The 17,576-nt window shown below is 43.7% G+C and overlaps 2 protein-coding genes across 5 annotated transcripts in view; one reads left to right on the top strand and one right to left on the bottom strand.

Annotated features, from left to right (window-relative positions):
• Positions 1–451: 451 nt before the first annotated feature.
• F2RL3 (F2R like thrombin or trypsin receptor 3) lies at positions 452–3,321 on the top strand. Its single transcript, XM_056338870.1, has 2 exons — positions 452–856; positions 1,514–3,321. Exons 1-2 carry the CDS (start codon positions 766–768, stop codon positions 2,587–2,589), a joined length of 1,167 nt encoding a protein of 388 aa, XP_056194845.1. The 5' UTR covers positions 452–765; the 3' UTR covers positions 2,590–3,321.
• A 3,421-nt stretch (positions 3,322–6,742) lies between these two features.
• Positions 6,743–17,576, bottom strand: part of CPAMD8 (C3 and PZP like alpha-2-macroglobulin domain containing 8) — a 54,407-nt gene continuing 43,573 nt past the window's right edge. For 3 of the 4 annotated variants that reach the window (XM_056338862.1, XM_056338863.1, XM_056338865.1), the window contains 7 exons: positions 15,543–15,617; positions 14,740–14,845; positions 14,540–14,650; positions 13,650–13,862; positions 13,117–13,191; positions 7,874–8,042; positions 6,743–7,571 (listed from right to left, as the gene is read on the bottom strand). In XM_056338862.1, coding sequence (XP_056194837.1) covers position 7,571; positions 7,874–8,042; positions 13,117–13,191; positions 13,650–13,862; positions 14,540–14,650; positions 14,740–14,845; positions 15,543–15,617 — 750 coding nt within the window. In that variant the 3' untranslated portion in view covers positions 6,743–7,570. The remainder of the gene's footprint in view (positions 7,572–7,873; positions 8,043–13,116; positions 13,192–13,649; positions 13,863–14,539; positions 14,651–14,739; positions 14,846–15,542; positions 15,618–17,576) is intronic. The other variant, XM_056338864.1, reaches the window with a different exon arrangement.

The following is a 17,576-nucleotide window of genomic DNA, read 5'->3' as shown; positions in this document are numbered from 1 at the left end:
AATGCAATAGCTCCAACCCACAGGACTTTTAGTCAACCTCTGCAGTGAGATCAAGAAGGAAGGTGCAGGAGCTTTGTCTCCTGTTTAGCCAGGGAGCAGGAGCAGATATAAACAGAACTGAAATGCCCGGCCTGACTGGGGGCGGCAAGGCAGACAGTAAAAACCTTTAGTTGCCACAACGTGAGGCTGCAAGAGCCCGGTGTAATCCCTGGGAGCAGGGGAGGTTTGTCTGGATCTGCAGCCCTCTTGCACTTCATTTATGTTTCTGCGGGGGGGTGAGATCTTCTCAACTTGCACCAGAAAGCATTCTGAATGAGGGTGTGGGGAAAGACCTCGGATCCCACACAGAGCCACTTGTGTCTCTGTCAGAAGAGGTCAGAGGTGCGTGGGTTCAGTTTACACTAAACCAAATTCAGACTACATCAAATCTGACCACACTTGTTATTTCCAGGAATATTCTGGAGCAGGAAGGAGGCCCAAATGAGTCACTTGAGCCATCATCTAGCTCTGCGATGAAGTACAGCCCCATTATACTTTGGATCTGGATGCATATGCCCCTCCCAGTCCCGTGTCTGACATTGGAGTCAAGTCTTTGCTTAAGCCAGGCATACTTGCGCATGTCGTGACAGCCCCCCATACGCCTCATCCTTCACGGGATAAGCCTGGTGCTTCCGTGAGTTAAGGACTAACAGAAGGAAATGCGTAAGCAGGGTCACTAATACGGCCTTTCCCACACAGCAGCGCCCTATCGGATCCTGCACTGGCATGGAGACCCTCAGCAAGGGATGGCTGTCACACAGGCTTGTGCTGTGCTGTGCCTTTTGGGGACTCTGCCTGGCCTCTCCGGACTACGATGGTGAGTACGTACCTATGGCTGAAAAGCTGCTGTTTCTTAAAAGTACTGAATAAGTGGTACCTTTATAAGTTCCCTAGAATATTTTTTAATGAGTTCGCATGGGAGCATGCTCTAATTGAGCTTTGTGCATACTCTAGTTGAAGCAGGAGGTGACAGAAGCTGATACAGAAGAAAAATAAACTGGTGTGGAAGAAACTAGAAAGAGAAAGAAAAATTAGAGAAGTAAAACAGAACTTGAAACCAAAAACCCATAGCTAAAAGCTAGACACCCACAGCCATGACTTTACCCTGGAGTGGCCCCAGATCTTGGGATTCTTTGGAAAGCTGGGCAGACGAATTGCTTTACTGGTTTCCCAGGCCCGCTGATAGTTGTACAGCCTGGCAATTGTTTGTGAGCTGCGGGAAACCACACGACAGAGGAATTGTGTACATTTTCAGTAAGGTTGCTGATGGTTACTCCTGCAGACCTAATTCCATTAGCCGGCTTTTTCCGCCCATTGCACCAACAGCATTTTACAGAATACTCCCACTTCTAGGGACGACAGCATAAAATGCAAAACCGTAGCCTTTGGGGTAAAGCATTATGTATGCAGCCTGCTCTGCAAAGTGCAAGGGTAACTGCGCAAACAGCAAGTAACAGACTGTGTTTTCTGACAGACTACTCTCAGAACAGCACCAACGAGCAGGTAACAACATCGGAGATCACACCGTGTCCTCGAGCCATCCCTGGGGAAAAGGCAACCATAAACAATGTCACCTACCTGTTGGTACACGAGGCCACATGCTCTCAGCTGAGCAGCGTGGTCACAGTGCGGCTCATCCCCTGCCTCTACACCCTCGTCTTCCTGGTGGGGCTGCCTTCAAATGCGCTAGCCCTGTGGGTGCTGGCCACCAGGGCTGAGAAACTCACCTCCACTGTCTTTCTGATGAACTTGGCTGCAGCAGACCTTCTGCTTGTATTGGTGCTGCCCTTCAAGATTTTCTACTATTTTCTGGGGAACAACTGGCCCTTTGGGGAAGGCCTATGCCGGCTCACCACAGCTTTCTTCTACGGGAACATGTACTGCTCAGTGCTGCTGCTCACATGCATCAGTGTCGACCGGTATCTGGCTGTGGTGCATCCTTTCTTTTCACGTTCTTTCCGCACCCCTGCCTTTGCTGCCTGCACCTGCACTGCCATCTGGCTCTGTGCTGCCATCCTCACCCTGCCCCTGACTCTGCAGCAGCAGTCGTATCCCCTGTATGGGGTAGACATCACTCTCTGCCATGATGTTCTCCCCAGGCACGAGGATGACGGGTATTACTTCTACTACTTTACCTGCCTGATTACCTGTGCTTTCCTCGTTCCTCTGGTGGTGATGCTGTTCAGCTACTGCTCAGTATTGCGAGCCCTCCTGGACAGTGGGAAGCGATACTCCTACTCTATGAAGCTCACAGCTCTTGTGCTGTTCACGCTGGTGGCCTTCTACACACCCAGCAATGTTCTGCTCCTTGTTCATTACTCCAGCTATAACTCCAAACTGTATGGCGACCTGTATATCAGCTACATGGTAAGCCTGGCCATCAGTACCTTTAACAGCTGCGCTGATCCCTTTGTCTACTACTATGTTTCTGAAGACTTCCGGGAGAAGGTGAGAAGAAGATTCTTCAGTCACAGGAAACAAAACACTACATCCCTAAAAACTTCCAAGGAAACACTGCCTCAGAAAAGTTCCAAAGATTCACTGGTATAAGCCTCCAGCCCAGCTCCCTGCTCCCAAGGCACTCACAACATCCAGTGGGGATGAGATGAAGACAACACTGGTATCCCAGAGCAGCAAGTGGTATTTCCCAGGAGACAAGTCCTTTCTCCTGTCTGCATAGCTAAGACTGAATAAACCTGGCCCACAGGGTTCTGTGAGAGGTGTGGAGTCCAGACAAGATGCGGAGTGCTGAACATGTGGAGATCTGTTACTGGGACACTGCATGCAACTTGTCACCTGGTCACTTATTGCCAGGGATGCTCTTACTGATACACCTATGTCTGGTTTTCCTCATGCATCTTGCAAGCTGATTGCTATCTGTGTTCTGTTTCTTTCTCTGCTACTGACTTGCTTGCTGTCCTTAAATGTATATTGCCTTTACCTAAAACTGAAAACCAACAGGCACTTGCAAAACCAAATTCGTAAACTTTTCAAAAGTACTAGGAAGTACCAACATGAAAGGTACTCTCCTAAACTAAAATACGCTGTCAAGAGAATGTAGAGCACTGGCTTTTCTACCAAAGATGCTCTTGCAGCACGATAGTGATGTCAGGCCATTGCTGGTAACAAGTGCACAAATCTCATTCACTCATCCTTATTTTTGCAAATGACCCTTGGCATCTGTAATTCCTTTGGGGCAAAGATTGTATTACTGGATATATTTTTTTAAAAAAATCATTATGTATCTTGAAGGGAATTAAAGCAGGAATTGAGAAAACCCTTGCTCTAGAACTCCACGCTGCTTCTGTGTAATGTCACACACAATCAAGAGCTGTCCCCTGAAACACATGACCAAGCTTGCTGCTTATTGGAACCTGTTGCAAATTTGACAAAAAACAGCCAGCTCATCTAGGGCGTTATCCCAGTAAGCAGCAAGGTAAAAAATGAGCAACAAACCTCCTTAGAGGTTTCCTGAATTCTTTAGTTTTACTTGCAGGCACGACTTCTGTCCTCACTAACCTGTGATCAAACATACTTACAGCCTACAGTGTGAGTAAGAAGAGGCAGACAAGATTGTCTTAAAATCAGTTTTTAATAAAATATTTATCAGAATCTAAAACAAACCCTTTTCCGGACTCAGACTTGCTAAGATTTGTGTGAATAAAACAAAAATGGTCATGGAAATGTTTGCATGTACATGTATGTGCGGGGGCAAAATGCAGGTGAAAAATTAGAGCCTATCTCCCGTGAGTGCAGCACTGCATGTGCAGAGGATGTGCCAGCTACTGAACACTGGAGACCTGCTGTAGCCAGGGCTATTGTCACTCAGAAATAGCAAGTACTAAAAAAAACCCCCAAAACTCAATCTGAGCTGAGGTTTTCTAAAGAGGTGATCTATTCGCAATAATGAAAACCAGGTTATTGTGCATTAAATGTCAAGATTCAATGTCATCAAGGCAAGTGCTGTTGTTTCAATGATGTTCTTCAAGCAAACTGAACATTCTTCTCGTATTTGTTTTCTACTGAGGCTGATTAAGGAGGAGGGAATGAGGCAAGACCAAAACACTTGGAACAAGAAAGAACAAGGGAACTATTGCTTTAAAATAAATACCATGGTAATGATTACTCTGCATAATGTACAGTTAAAAATATATAAATATTAATTTCATTGAAAGGATTGCAAGCAAAAATCACTGATAACTAGCACTGCTCCTGCTACTCAGTAACGTAACTTGATGTAAGTACTCTGTGTCTTACAAACCCATGGGCACTCTTCTTTTACAATGAGGGACCATCAGAAAAAGCAAAGGAGAAGCATCCCTCTGACAGAGGGCCAAACGTCTCTAAGCCAGAAACAATTTAAAGCCCAAAGCAGCAGCAGGTCTGCTGTCCTTATAGCTTTCCACCACTGAATCGGTCTCTTCCTCTGTTAAAAAAAAATAATTAAAAAAATCAATCCCTTCCCTCCAAACTATGGCTGGCCAGTGTTCACAAAATTGGAGCCTGAGTTTTCAGTGCCGATACATCCTTGTGTTCTCAGGGATGGGAGCATGACTGATAAGCTTCAGAGTCAGAACTGGGCCAAAGCCTATGAATACCACTGAGTCTAATAAGGCTAAGCTGTATCCAGTGGTTCTCACGGACCTAGTCCTAAAGAGTTTCTGTATTCCAAGTAGGATTTTGAAGAACGGAGGAAAAATAATCTAGGAATTTTTTTTCCTCCTAGATAAGCATTAACAATGATTACAAGAAACACGAAAACAAATCTGGGACAGGGCAAAGCTATGGACAGAGGGACCATCAGCTGGGGGGGAGAAGAGGGAGAAAAAGGCAACCACAGCTGGGTAATCCCAGGTTCCTAATTCAGTTACTTAAATAAAATGACTTATTTTAACTACAGAAAGGAGCTAGTCTGGTATGGCAAGACTGGGGGGAGGCAGAGGCTGCCAAGAGCAGACAGACTAGTGATTTCCCTGAAAGTGCCAAAGCTGTGAAGAAGCATTCAAGGTGAGGTCGGGCTCCAGGATCCAGAAACCCTGGCACACTACCTCACACGCACTGTCCTGTCCTAACTGTCTCTGTTTAGGGACGCTAAGGCTGCTCTACCTTTGCCTTCAGAGGGCCTGGGTCCCTCTGGCTTTTCCTCTGATTGTAAAACAGAAGCAAGACCGCTCTGCCTCAAACAGGTGAGCGCACCGACACACAGACCCCACAGAACAAGGCTGTGATTGATGGGCTGGCACCACCAAGAGGAATTATTTAGCTGGCAGCAATGGAGAGATGCCTGCATCTTGAATTAGTACGTTACATGTACCAGAGCCTGAGGAAAGTGAAGAAAGTCAGTTTTAATACTTGGCCGAAACTCCCTACCTTCATCTCCTTGTCCCCGGTGGTGATGCTGTCTGACTGCCCAACGATCTATGAAAGGACCAAGCAATCGAAAGTGACTTCAAGTATCTATCCAGAAGCATACAATGGATGAGACAAGGAAAGTCAAGTCAGAAAGGGACCGAGGACAGGAGACTGAATAATCCAGAACATAGGTCCCATTTTTGTGGGAAGCTAGTCACAGGCATTATCAGAGTGACTAAATGTCTCATTCTCCCAGACTCAAAGCATTAAACAGCTGCGGCTGGAAGCAGCAAACAGCAGGGTTTGTATTGTGCAGCTTTGATATTTAGAAAAGAAAAAAAACCCAAACCCCAAACTCTTGTTGCAGCTCACACTAGCTCTGTTATTTACCCAGGGGACAAATATTGACTCAGTCCTGTGTGTGTACACAATAGCCAGTGTCTGCCAGGCCAGTTGCTTACAGGAGATCAAATTTAGTTTAAAGGCATTTATATACCTGCCAGACAGGAATGCAGCCGCCAGTGCTTCCGCTGTGCTGCGTGGACACAGTGAGGACATGGTCTGTTCATGCACACTGAAGACACGTGGCAAAAGCCTCTGCTGAGAAGCAATGGGTACATATGGGCAGCAGCCACGTCAAGATTTGTGAGGAGAGCTCAAAGCAGCCATGAAGGAAGGCCTGGAAACTTGCCAACAAAGCACTTCTGAAATTTCTGGGAACTTCAAGACCCAGACTTTCATCATGTCAACTACATTCTGCAAATATCTGGCCCCAGACAAAAAGGACTGGAAACTACATATGCCCAGCTTCTGGGGTACCTCCTGTTTTGTCCCCTTGTGGACATTTTTCTGGAATAAAATTGCCTTCATTTTGGAATGGAATGTCTATACTGGGATATATTCTTGTCATGGTTCCTGTGTAAACAAGCCCTAAAAATGAATGGAGCTGAGCTTTTTCCTGTTTCCATTCACCAATAAACACCCTCAAAAGGAGCTTCCACCCCACTCTTGGTCCTGGTAACAATAGAAGTGGGAAGATAAAATATTAAGACTATTTTGCAACAGGCAATCGCATGTAACTCCTCCAAAGAGAGCAATGCTGCTCCAGGCAGGAAGGGAAACCAAAAAATCTTGGGTCCTGCACTTTTGGAAACACAAAGCTTTTGTTTTTAGCTTTACCACATTGCTTGGGGCAGGCCAGTCTAAGGGAGCCCAGCCTGTGTGTGACACCAGCGATTTGTACTGGCCAGCAGACACAGGGCCTACGCATAGATTCCTATATCCAGAACAACCACTGTATGGGGAACCTAGTGGGAGCAGAGTACAAGCGATGGGTGAAGTCAGGCAAGCATTTCAAAGGACGGTGCCTAGAGTCAGCTTTATTTTCATGCTGGGGTTCAAAGGAGGAAAAGGGCTGAGAAGGCTGCAAGCAGCCCTGATCCAGCCCATGGTGCAACACAAAGCGGGCACACCCACCTAATCCTTGTCACTGCTATGGCTGGCAAACTCCCACCCGAAGCCTGCAGTCATATGGTAGACAATCAAGCCTTTCAGCCCTGACATTGGAATTTCGGTTTTCTCCTGTAAAATGTACCTGCCAGCAACTTCCCTGAACATGGAGCCACTAGGGAAGTTTTTCTCTTGTGGGATGTTGTTGTGGGTGCGGTAGACTTACAGGCTGGGGAAGATGATTAGCCTCCTGCTATGTTATAATTGGCAAAACACACTGATTTTTATTATAATAATTTGAGAGAAAACTTCTCAGCCATCTTTTCTCAAACAGCAGTTCAGCTAAGCACAAGGCCTGGACTTAGCTTCTAAATGTAGCTAGGAAATAGCATTTGCAGTATCCTGATAGTAGAGAAAACACTTTGAAATGGTCTATAGGTTTGAATTCCAGCCCCTATTTTTCCTCACCTAGAGGGCACAGCATATTGGTCTCCCATCCTTGGAAGAACTCCAAAGAGGATGCACAAAAGGCAGGAAAACGGACAGAAAAATAATGCTGAGTGTCCCCCTTAGTGCTCCAGATCCCCCCCACGGGGCAGCAAAGCCTACAGTTCTGAGTGCATCAGGAAGTAGTCATCATTCGGTTTCTGTTCTGCAGCAGGTCGTCTGTAGGAACAAACTCATACAGGAGTTGATTCTGAGCCTCTTCTCTTTATTTAAATTATATATTTCTGTTGAAAAGAGAAGATAATGAATAAAAGTCACTTTCTCATTACATGTATTTGTGAAACATCACTGAAGCTGGGCAGATAAAAGCTTAAAAGGTCACTTTTTATTCTGCTAGGGATGGAGCCATTCAGGTCGCCAAGACTTTTATATGCTGCCCTGTCAAGATTCCTTGCTAAAGAGGTTAGCAAGTCAGTTGTAAGAACAGCTTTTTTGAGGAACTGAATACATCTGACCCAACACATGAATTATTACATTATATATCAACTCTCAAACCAGATTTATGATCCCCTGCTTTCCAGCTCACCATTCTACCGTGGTCACTACTTCCTGAATCTTGTCAACTTCTTTTAATGTGCTTGCTGTTGTCAGTTCTGCCACAATCTCAAAAACATCAGCTTCCGATGCATAGGGGTCTGGGTCATATTCATAGGAGTAATAAGACAGATCTGTCTGTAGTGGAGGGCCTTCCTCTGCTGGAAAGGAAACAACAGAGTCTCAGTTTGTGCTTCAGCCAAAGAAACTGCATTTCGGCATCACATATTGCATCACAGAGAAGGAGAATGATATAAGAAGAGGAAAGGATTTTTAATCAGGAAGGCAAATCAAGGGCCAAATGAGTGCCTTACATGAGTAAAGGAGGCTACACATGTCAGTGGACCAGCACACGCCTGCTTAGATTCGCATGTGAGGAGAAAAGCTGCGGTAAATCAGAATTTTCAGCTTCCCAGTCTGAGACCTGGGCACTGGAAAAAAAATTTGAAAGGGATCATATTTGAAGGAAGAAAATTTGAAAGGAAGAAAAAGAAAGAGGGCCATGTAATTGGAAAAAAAAACCAACCACAAAGCCTCATTTTACAGTATCTAATTATCTGAGGTGCTTAAGTTAGGAACAAACCTGTTCACCCTGAGACCTGCATATAGGAAGATAAAAGTAAGAGGTATCTTTGGGAATGCCCAATGTCACAGATGAGTTACTCTGTACCCTGAAAATACATCTCTCTCCTTTGACTAGGTCTAAGCCAAGTACCTCAGTTAAGGAGAAACCAATCCATACAAAGATGTGTAACGTGTACACTCTTTTAATCACCGTTTTTTAAAAGTTAGTTACAAAGCTAGAAGGCAGACAAGAAGGAGCAGTTTACTTGGTGCATGTCATGAAAAAGATCAGTGTAAGCAGCTAGATTTCTTTTCAGACCAACATGAATGAAGATTTTAGCACAACAGGCCAGGAGCTTATGTCAAAGCCATTTGCTTCTCCCTCAGCCTGAACTAGCAGTAGTTGAGATACATCTGCTTCAGTACCGCCACATACCACTGAGAAACTTCTGTCACGTAAGATAGAGACACACCACGGGCAGAAACATGTATTTACCCTCCTTGCATTCACTCCAGTCTATACTAAGACACTGGGAGGTCACTCACACAGTACGTATCCCACTCGGAACAGGCTGTGCCTCTCTGTGGTGGGTGACTGCTCACTGTCCAGAGGGCAAAACTGCAAGATAAAACTTCTAGGAGTATCAATAGGTCCCTATTTTCTAAACTGTTCCTCGAGTCAGCTCTGATGTCCATCTTCCCTGTGCTTTCTGTATACACGGCTCTAATCCACATCGAAGCAATCACTGAACCAGTTGTTGCAGGGAGGAAAAGTCCCCCTCCTCCCTCCCCCCATTGCAAAGTTGGCTTTATTTAAGAAGACTCATCAAGGCCTTTGAAAATGTTTGGTTTCTAGAAATAAAGTATCTGAAGGCTTTTCCCTGTTGCCTCCCACATCCTCCCAGCAACAAGGCTCAGCCCCAGGCAAGGGAAGACTTGCCTGAAAGCAGTTGGTCTCTGCGTTCACTTCTTCTTGGCCTTCTCCATGCGAGAACTTGCCAGGTTGTGAGCTCATTCTATGAATGGATGATTGCTGTCCACCAGGGACACAGTTAACATCACAGACTTTACTCTTCCCCGGAACGCAGCACTGGAGTCAAAGCAAAGACGAAAGGCCGACATTTCCTGTTGCATACAAACCCCTCCCCCACCTCCAAATGTTTGTGCCTAAGCCAATGTTTGCTGAACATTGATGGGGTGAAAGGAAAAATGGCCCACCGCCAGTTCAATCAATCTTAGAAGAACAGCGGTCCTGTCAATAATGCTCCTGCCAGGGAGCACTGTGAGATGACTCCACCTGGAAGCAGAGTTCACTCTGGTGTTCCTGTTAGGAGCTAGTGATGGGTTTAAAAAAAAAAACCAACAAAAAAATGAAAACCCCACCACTAAATAAAGGTATCACAATGCCTCCTAGAATTTTCTTCCAGCTACTGGTCTCTTTACTTGCTAGAACAGAACTGTACAAATAACACAGCTCCAGCCACTGTGAGAAGGCTGGGGGGTCAGACAGCACAAGGCTGGGTGGGCTGCCTGCTCAGAGCAGCGCAGAGTGTAGCACCACAGCAGCACCAACACCACCGAGTGCTGTTGCCACACACTTGGATATTGCTTTTCCATCAAATACCTGCAGAATCACATTACCATGATAGCAACACACTGTCTTCCAATGTCAGTGGCTATACACTTAGCGCTTTCGGCAGAAAAGATTCAAGCAGTTTCAGAAGTGTGTTTGTGATCTACAGAAGCAATCAAAGTACTACATCAGAGAGATGGTATAAGAGCTACTGAGGATCCCCAAGGCTCTGAAACCCACCCATATTTTCATAGCCTAGCCCGACAATGATCTTAGGAAAGCCACAGTCAGAAAGGCACTCGAGGTACCGATACTCCAGGTAGCAACCAAAATCCTGCTCCAGGAGCTTTCAGTCCAAACAAATACAACTGCAACAGGCTGTGAAAGCATACTAGCAGAGCTTCAGTGCTTAGAGCCAGAGGTGGGTCCATGCTACTCGTCACAAACCCCTGAGTCTCAGTGATCCACCTGTGAAAAAGTGCAGCTGAGGAAGGGGATTCAGACATGAGCTGTTCCAGATGAGCCCTGTCACCCTGCACACTTCCCTCCCAATCAAGAGGGTATTTCTAACCATGCCAAGAGGATTTACCCATCTGTACAACAACAGACTACGGTTTTAAGATCAGCCATTCTGCCTCACTTGCTGCAACATCTGCTGCAGACTTTTGAAAGACATTTTAAAATATTTTGACAATAGCTAGGAGCTGGAAGAAGCACTGCATCCTGGTTTTGCAGGACCGTCTATATACAACTGCTTAGCTTGACTAGCATAACTCAAAAGCTGTTGTTTATTCTAGCAAACTCACTGGTGTATGTGGAACTACACTGCAAGTCTGTGTTTGAAAGAGTGAACCCAAACACATTATGAAGTTCCCCACGGTTTGCTGGAAGGAAACGGGCTCTCATTGTTTCCATCGCTGGGGTAACAGACAAGAGCTAACAACGAAAGCATCAATCAAACCAAGCTGAGCCTGCACAAGTCATACAGCAGATACAGAAGGATTTCAGACAATATCAACACCATGCAGTTCTCTGAGAAAATGGTGTTTCCTGAAGATTAACACAGTGAGGCAGTTTCACCAAGGTGCCCTAATCTTGATTTGGTTCCTGGAGTTTTGCATCCCTTTAGGAAATCACAGATTTAGACACGGCTCATCAGAACTTTCACTAGAAACCCAGAGCACCTGAGCAGACTTAACCCAATCACATGCTTCAATGCTAACAAACCAGTGAGTCCAAATAAGACCTGTGTATGAGGAAGGATTCATTCACTTGTTAACCTTTGATTCATGTACCGTGTGGCTGACCTGAGAGAAGCCCAGAGGATTAATGAAAATCACATGCTGGGTGCTTTTCCTGATGCAGGATTTAGTAATTTTTATTTTTGAATGCTCACTCTGCCATGGCTGCTCAGACAGCTCAGTTCAGAAGAGTATCTCACCTCCAGGAGACTCTCAACTTGAACACTCCCAGATCCTAGAACAAAGGCAGCTCTAAATGCTTGTGCTTTGACAAACATGTCATTAGGGCATAGAGGTTTCTTAAATCTAAAATCTGAATAAAAATACCACATACACAAAAAATAAAAATCAGAATTTCCACTTCAGCTTACTGAGCGAACACTGCTTTTGTCTGTTTAGAACAGAAACAAGAGGGTTATTTTTCTTAGCCACTTTAATGCAGATTATTTCAGAAACGCTGTTCTGATTTTTTTTTTTATTGTGGCCTACCATCAAGTTCCACAATTTTTTCCCCAGGTAATAATTTTTACTACCGAATTTTTATTTGAAAATAATGCAATTGCTGTCCCATTTTGTAGACCAGCAGCAAAACACTTAGTATGGCCTCGCATACCAGCGGTACCCTAAAGAGCAGTTTGTGAATGCTGCTTTAAAGGGTTCGGATTGCAAACAGTTTCCATGCTGAGTACATAGCGTTTGCACAGAATAAAAGGCAACAAGCATTTATCCCAGTTTTTTCAACAGACAGCTATCTGGTACATACACACACACGTATATAAAAAAGGGAGGGAAAACAGGAAAGACATTAAACACTGTCATATTGAATGACCTATACAAAAGATCATAATGGAATATTCACTATACTTTCACACCTTAGTAAAGAAAACTATCCATCAGCTTTTGCAGAGCAGAGGAAGGGGAAAGAACAGGATGGTGTCTCTCATGTTGGACACACGCTAGCCCGAACTCTGGTGCACAAGAAGGACATGAGAAGGCACAGAGTCTTCTCTTGAAGAATTAACTTGTTTTACTGATCTGTTAGGAGAGTTAGAGGCCAGAGGAAAATTAATGAGTGGAAAGCAGCCAGGAAAAATCTCGTCCAGTTTATTTACTAGAAACAGCATGAAACAAACTATTCTATTGACACTCCACTGCTTCTTGGTGAGATTTATTGTGAGCCATGAGCAAGTTCAACATGAAGTCTTGGAAAAAAGTGTATGGATATGAGCACCAAATAAAATGAGCAGCCACATTCCTGGCTGCTCCATCTACTGACCTTAACGTTTTTGCTCACTAAGGCCTTTTATTCCAAACAGCAGCTCTGAAAGAATCAAGACTGCCAGCTCATTTTTTGTACAGAACTGCTAAAGAAAAAGTTAATCCACCTGGATTCTAGTTCTTGCAGCGGTTTGGTCTGTTGCCATGCCCTGTTCAGCTGTTTGTTGAAACTCATTACATCAGCCTGGTTTTAAATGTGATCTTTCCAGCTTAATATTGAAGAAAAGATCACAGAGCATGTGTTGTTCAAACATACAAAGGCTGAGAAAATAAGAGGGTCAACTTGCCCACCTCTATGAACCACTTATTAAATCTTGCATGTGCACTGAATAGAGCAGGTACCACACAACATTTCCCGGAAGGAAAAGGACTAAAAGAGCTAGTCTGTAGTTGAACAGTTTCTCCTTGACATCTTCATTTTTTTCTGATTTCTGACCGTTCTGTCTTTTCTGAAAGATGAAGTTCAGCATCTTTGTTTGAACATGCTTGAGAGCCATTATACTTTAATACAGTGACAGGATAGGCTACAACCTTGACAAAAAAAAAAGGCTTTGGATAAATGCAAAGGTATGATATTACCTTCTGGATTTTGTTTAACACTGGGTTGCTCAGCTGTGTGGGTGTGTGTCTCCCTTTCTTCCGGCAAATTCTTGGCTGTAAATAAAAATAAGTGCATTGGTCATAAAATTTGTTAATGAATCTCTAGAAATGTCTGCATTTCCAGAGGTGGCATACTCTGTTCACTGAGCTACTACACTGCACATTGTGAAAGCCGACGTAGAATCTCCAAAGAGTGCTACACTTCATGGATGTTCATTTTTATCTAGGATTATTCACTTCAGATAAAACAGTATCTATTTTCTCTGAAGTTCATTCTGATTGGTAAAACATGTGTTCATGAGAATAGAAACCCCATTATTCTGAGCTAATCACAAAAGGCAGCTGCTCTTATAACTTAGTCCCCTGTAGCATGAGTAAAAAAATAATACATAGGAGGTTCTGAATTCTCCTCTTTTCCGTACCACATGTACGTAATTATCATTTGCTTAGATGAGGATTTGTAGTGTTCCGCATCTCCATCATAACAGAAAAGGGAACTGAACGAAACCTACAGGCAGAACATTGAGACATGGGCAGCTGTTCTATTCTTGTATTATTCCTGCACGATGCTACTTCCATCTGGCAATGGTTCGGGTAAATCTGTCCATCTGATCCACATACAGGCTCCCCATCATAGCCACAGTCTCGCGAACACATGCACTGTTCAAAATACTCATCCTCCAAGCAGCCAAAAATGTTATTGCATGGTCCAGAGTGAACAAAGCCTGAGAAGTAAACAAAAACATCCAAAGCAATATTTTTGCATAGCATGGGGAAGGGGAAGACGGAGTGGCAATATTTCACTGATGTCAGTTTTCCTGTTGAATTCCTTAAGGCTTCTCACAGGATTTTACAAACTTGGTAGAATTAAAAGCTCTGGGAATAAGGCTGTCTTTCTGGAAGAACCATATTGCAGCAGGTTCCAGATATAGGATAAAGCAACTGTTTTGTGTGACACAGAGGACAGAAAGGAACGTATCGTTTCTGGGGAAAGTTATTCCTTTCACTGATGCATAAAATTGTTCAATCTTCCTATAGTTAATTGTGGAACTCTATTGCATGATATTTTAGAGAAAGAAAGCCAAACTGCATTTTACAGAGTTTCAGCCCGTATGTTTATTAACTCGTCTCACTTTGTGCAGGTTCTTCCAGAACTGTCCATTATATCTTGCCTCTGAGGCAAATAGTAGTCATGTCGGTGACTGAAGAGCAGACTACATTGGTCTGCTCGGTTGTCACGAGTTCAATACTACTATCCCACAAACCTTTGTAAAACTTCCACTAACACAGACAGTGGAATAAGAGTATTTTTTTTAAATACAGTTCTGACTTCTGAATTCCTGGAAAGTATGTCTGTGGGCTCCATTTTCCAAAAAATATGCTTGGCTTTGATGCAACTTACCAACCCATTGGCTAGCTGAGCTTTCCACCTCATTGCATGTTGGCCCATCACAGAGCTCCCGAGCCAAGGGACTGTTTTCACTCACGTTGTAGAAACGAGTTGCTTCGAAAGCTGCAGGCCAGCAAGGATGAGAAATCACAACTAAGCTTTATGCCTAGAGCATTAATGCTGGCAAAAATCAAAGGAAAACAGGCATATACCTGGCTCATAGTAATCATACACTTTGATAGGAACAGGAGCTGTTTTCCCAACTATATGCTCTCTGAAAGCTTGAAACTTTACACAGGTCACGCACTGGCTGGGAATCTGTAAGAAATTGTGTAAAAGACTCAGTGTAACAAAAACTGCACTTGAAGCAAAGAGAGAGACAAATAAACACAGCACGTGCCCCTCACGTAACATGCTGTGCTGGACACGTGGGGAGAATGCAGACACCTCCAATACCAGGCATAGAGACAGATAATGAAAAGCCAAACAGGATGAATTAAAACATGATACCTTGCCAGCCTTTAAAGCACACACTTGCCATACGACAATGGCAAACCTGAAACTCAGGCTGTATTCCCTGGCTTACCTAGCAGCACTCCTGTCATCTAATGTAACTAAGAATTTACTGCTGATGACCAAGCCAAGAAAGATCTCATCTTCCACTCAGGTATGTGCTGTGAGACCTAAATTACACTGCATTTTTTCTCTGCCTTTTTAGCAATGCTAGTTGTATCTGAAGGTGAGATTATTTTGAGGCAAAAACTAAGGTGATATCTGCCCAGGAGTCCTATATGGTCTGAAGCTAATCACCTGCCTCTGTTAAGCTTTCATTTCCAACCAAACCCACAATCCTTCCTGCCTCAAAAGAGGTTCAATGAACCGGCCAGTTAAACCTGCATGGTAATCCCCATCTATGGAGGGACCACTGACTTCAGTACACCGTGCCTATGCCTGATCCACTTGTCATTTGCCTTTCATTAAAAACCAACGTAACTATAGTTAACAAAGTCATTACCTCGTCAAAATAAAAAAGGACTTTTCTTCCATCCACTTCATATCTTTTTAATCCAATTTGCTTGTTCATCAATAACTGGGAAGAAAATCAACATGTTTAGTTTCATCTCTTTTTATAGAAAACAGGTTGAAATCAGAGAATAAGAAAGATTTTAGATTGCTTAGAAAACTGATCAAACACTAAAAGTCAGGGATTTCTTCTGCTGGAAAAGGATGTTTCAGAGAGGGTAAATGCAAAAAGGATTGTGGCTGCTGTCGCACAACTTAGAAAAAGCCATCTCTGTTCCTTTCTGTGATCTGATGAGGAATGCTTGCAAGGTGCATAATGTTGAAAGTTCTTCCTGGTCCCTGGTGTATTTATATGCCTCAGACTACACCTGACACATCATCCATAATCTAATTGAATAGCTCCCAGCTCGTTTTCAGTACCAATGCTCAAGCAAGAGCTCAGAGACCCCAAAACACTCAATAAAGTCTCTTATTTACACTCCTTCAGACCACCAGGGAATTACGCTGTTGGATCACACCAGGTATTAGAGGTCCCCTTCTCCCACCAGCTGAAAACCCCAAAACATTCTTCTGCCAGCAAAATTAACCCTTACATTTGAAAAGAGCAGCCATTTGAAAGAGCCCTAGGCACCCTCCTTTTTGACAAATTGGGGTGAGGCAGGCCTCGGCCACTCATCTTCTCTCCCTCTGAGGCCCAGAGATTTGTAATTTGCGTTGTACCACTCATGCCTACAGACTACCTAATTTTATGCTTTTTATTTATTGGGACAATCTGCGTATGAGAACACAGTACTTCCTCTATCTGGGGTGCTACTGCCCCTAATGTACCCCAGCTATTTGTAAGAATACTTGAGCTCATCTCCTGCCAACTGCAGGTCTGCATGTATAGCATGATCACAGCCTTCAGAGGAAAGTACGAGCGCTGTCATTTATAGAATTACTGCATCACCTCAAAGAATCTAGTAATTATCTCCCTGGTACAGAATGCTCATGAACCACCACCAAAATATAAATGCTATCATCTGATATAATTCCACAAAGTTTTATTTCAAAGTTTCCAAAAGAGTTACTCCTCTGATTTTCTGTTTGAAATACTAACATCTCATTATTATGATGACCATCATGCTGTATGTACTAGATCAGTCAATCATTACTGTCCTGATGAACCGTATTCAGAACACATCTATCATGTGAAAAACATTTACTCCAGAAGCTGGGGAAGACTATGCTCTGTGAAAAAGGACTTGTATTTTAATCCCCGTTTGGAGAATGGAGTAACAGTCAGAGCTGATGCTTTAAGTCTGTTCTCCAAACTGTTCTATTACTTTAATCTCTCTGTCAGATAATCCCATTTGTGATGTAGGGAAGATACATTTTCATGTCTTCCCCCACAAGATGTTCCTAAGGTATTTTTGGATCTTAGAATGAAAACTGTGCAGAAAGAATAAAGCATTATTATTGTTATTATTATGTATTACAAAGAATGACATGAAGCAAAAAGCATTTCTACTGAAGTTTGCCCAAACCTGCTACCAACGGCTTTAACTGTGAATTTCTTCAGCATAGTGCTTCTAGTTGTAAAACCCTGCACACAGCTTCCTGCTATTACTGTAACAAGCAAAGGAACATGTGTTTAAGTCCCACACAATATGGAAAGGGCCAATTTAATTTGTCCTTATAATTTTAGGGGCCTGATGGTGACTGTTGTTACTCAGCAGTAGATGGCTGCAGACAGTCCTTTTATGAGGGCTTGGAGAGGCTGGCGCCACCGGGAAATGCTCAGCTCAGCTAAAGTTGCATTTTTCTGGTGAAGCTTGATATATACCAGCCTGCGGTGACCTCCTGACCTTGTCGACACCCAGCATTATTAGAAGGATTTGTGGCTGCACAGACAGGGGGGCTGCCCTCAACGTGCAACAGAGCATTCATTAACCATCGCTGCCCCGGAGCTGCACGTGGGTCCGCTATGCACATACTGCTCCCTTGTGAGGGCAAACAACACACAAGGAAATCTGATTTACAGCCC

This window comes from Falco biarmicus, chromosome 4 (genome assembly GCF_023638135.1).
Source record: "Falco biarmicus isolate bFalBia1 chromosome 4, bFalBia1.pri, whole genome shotgun sequence".
Taxonomy (NCBI): domain Eukaryota; kingdom Metazoa; phylum Chordata; class Aves; order Falconiformes; family Falconidae; genus Falco; species Falco biarmicus.
This window is presented reverse-complemented; position numbering and strand designations above follow the sequence as displayed.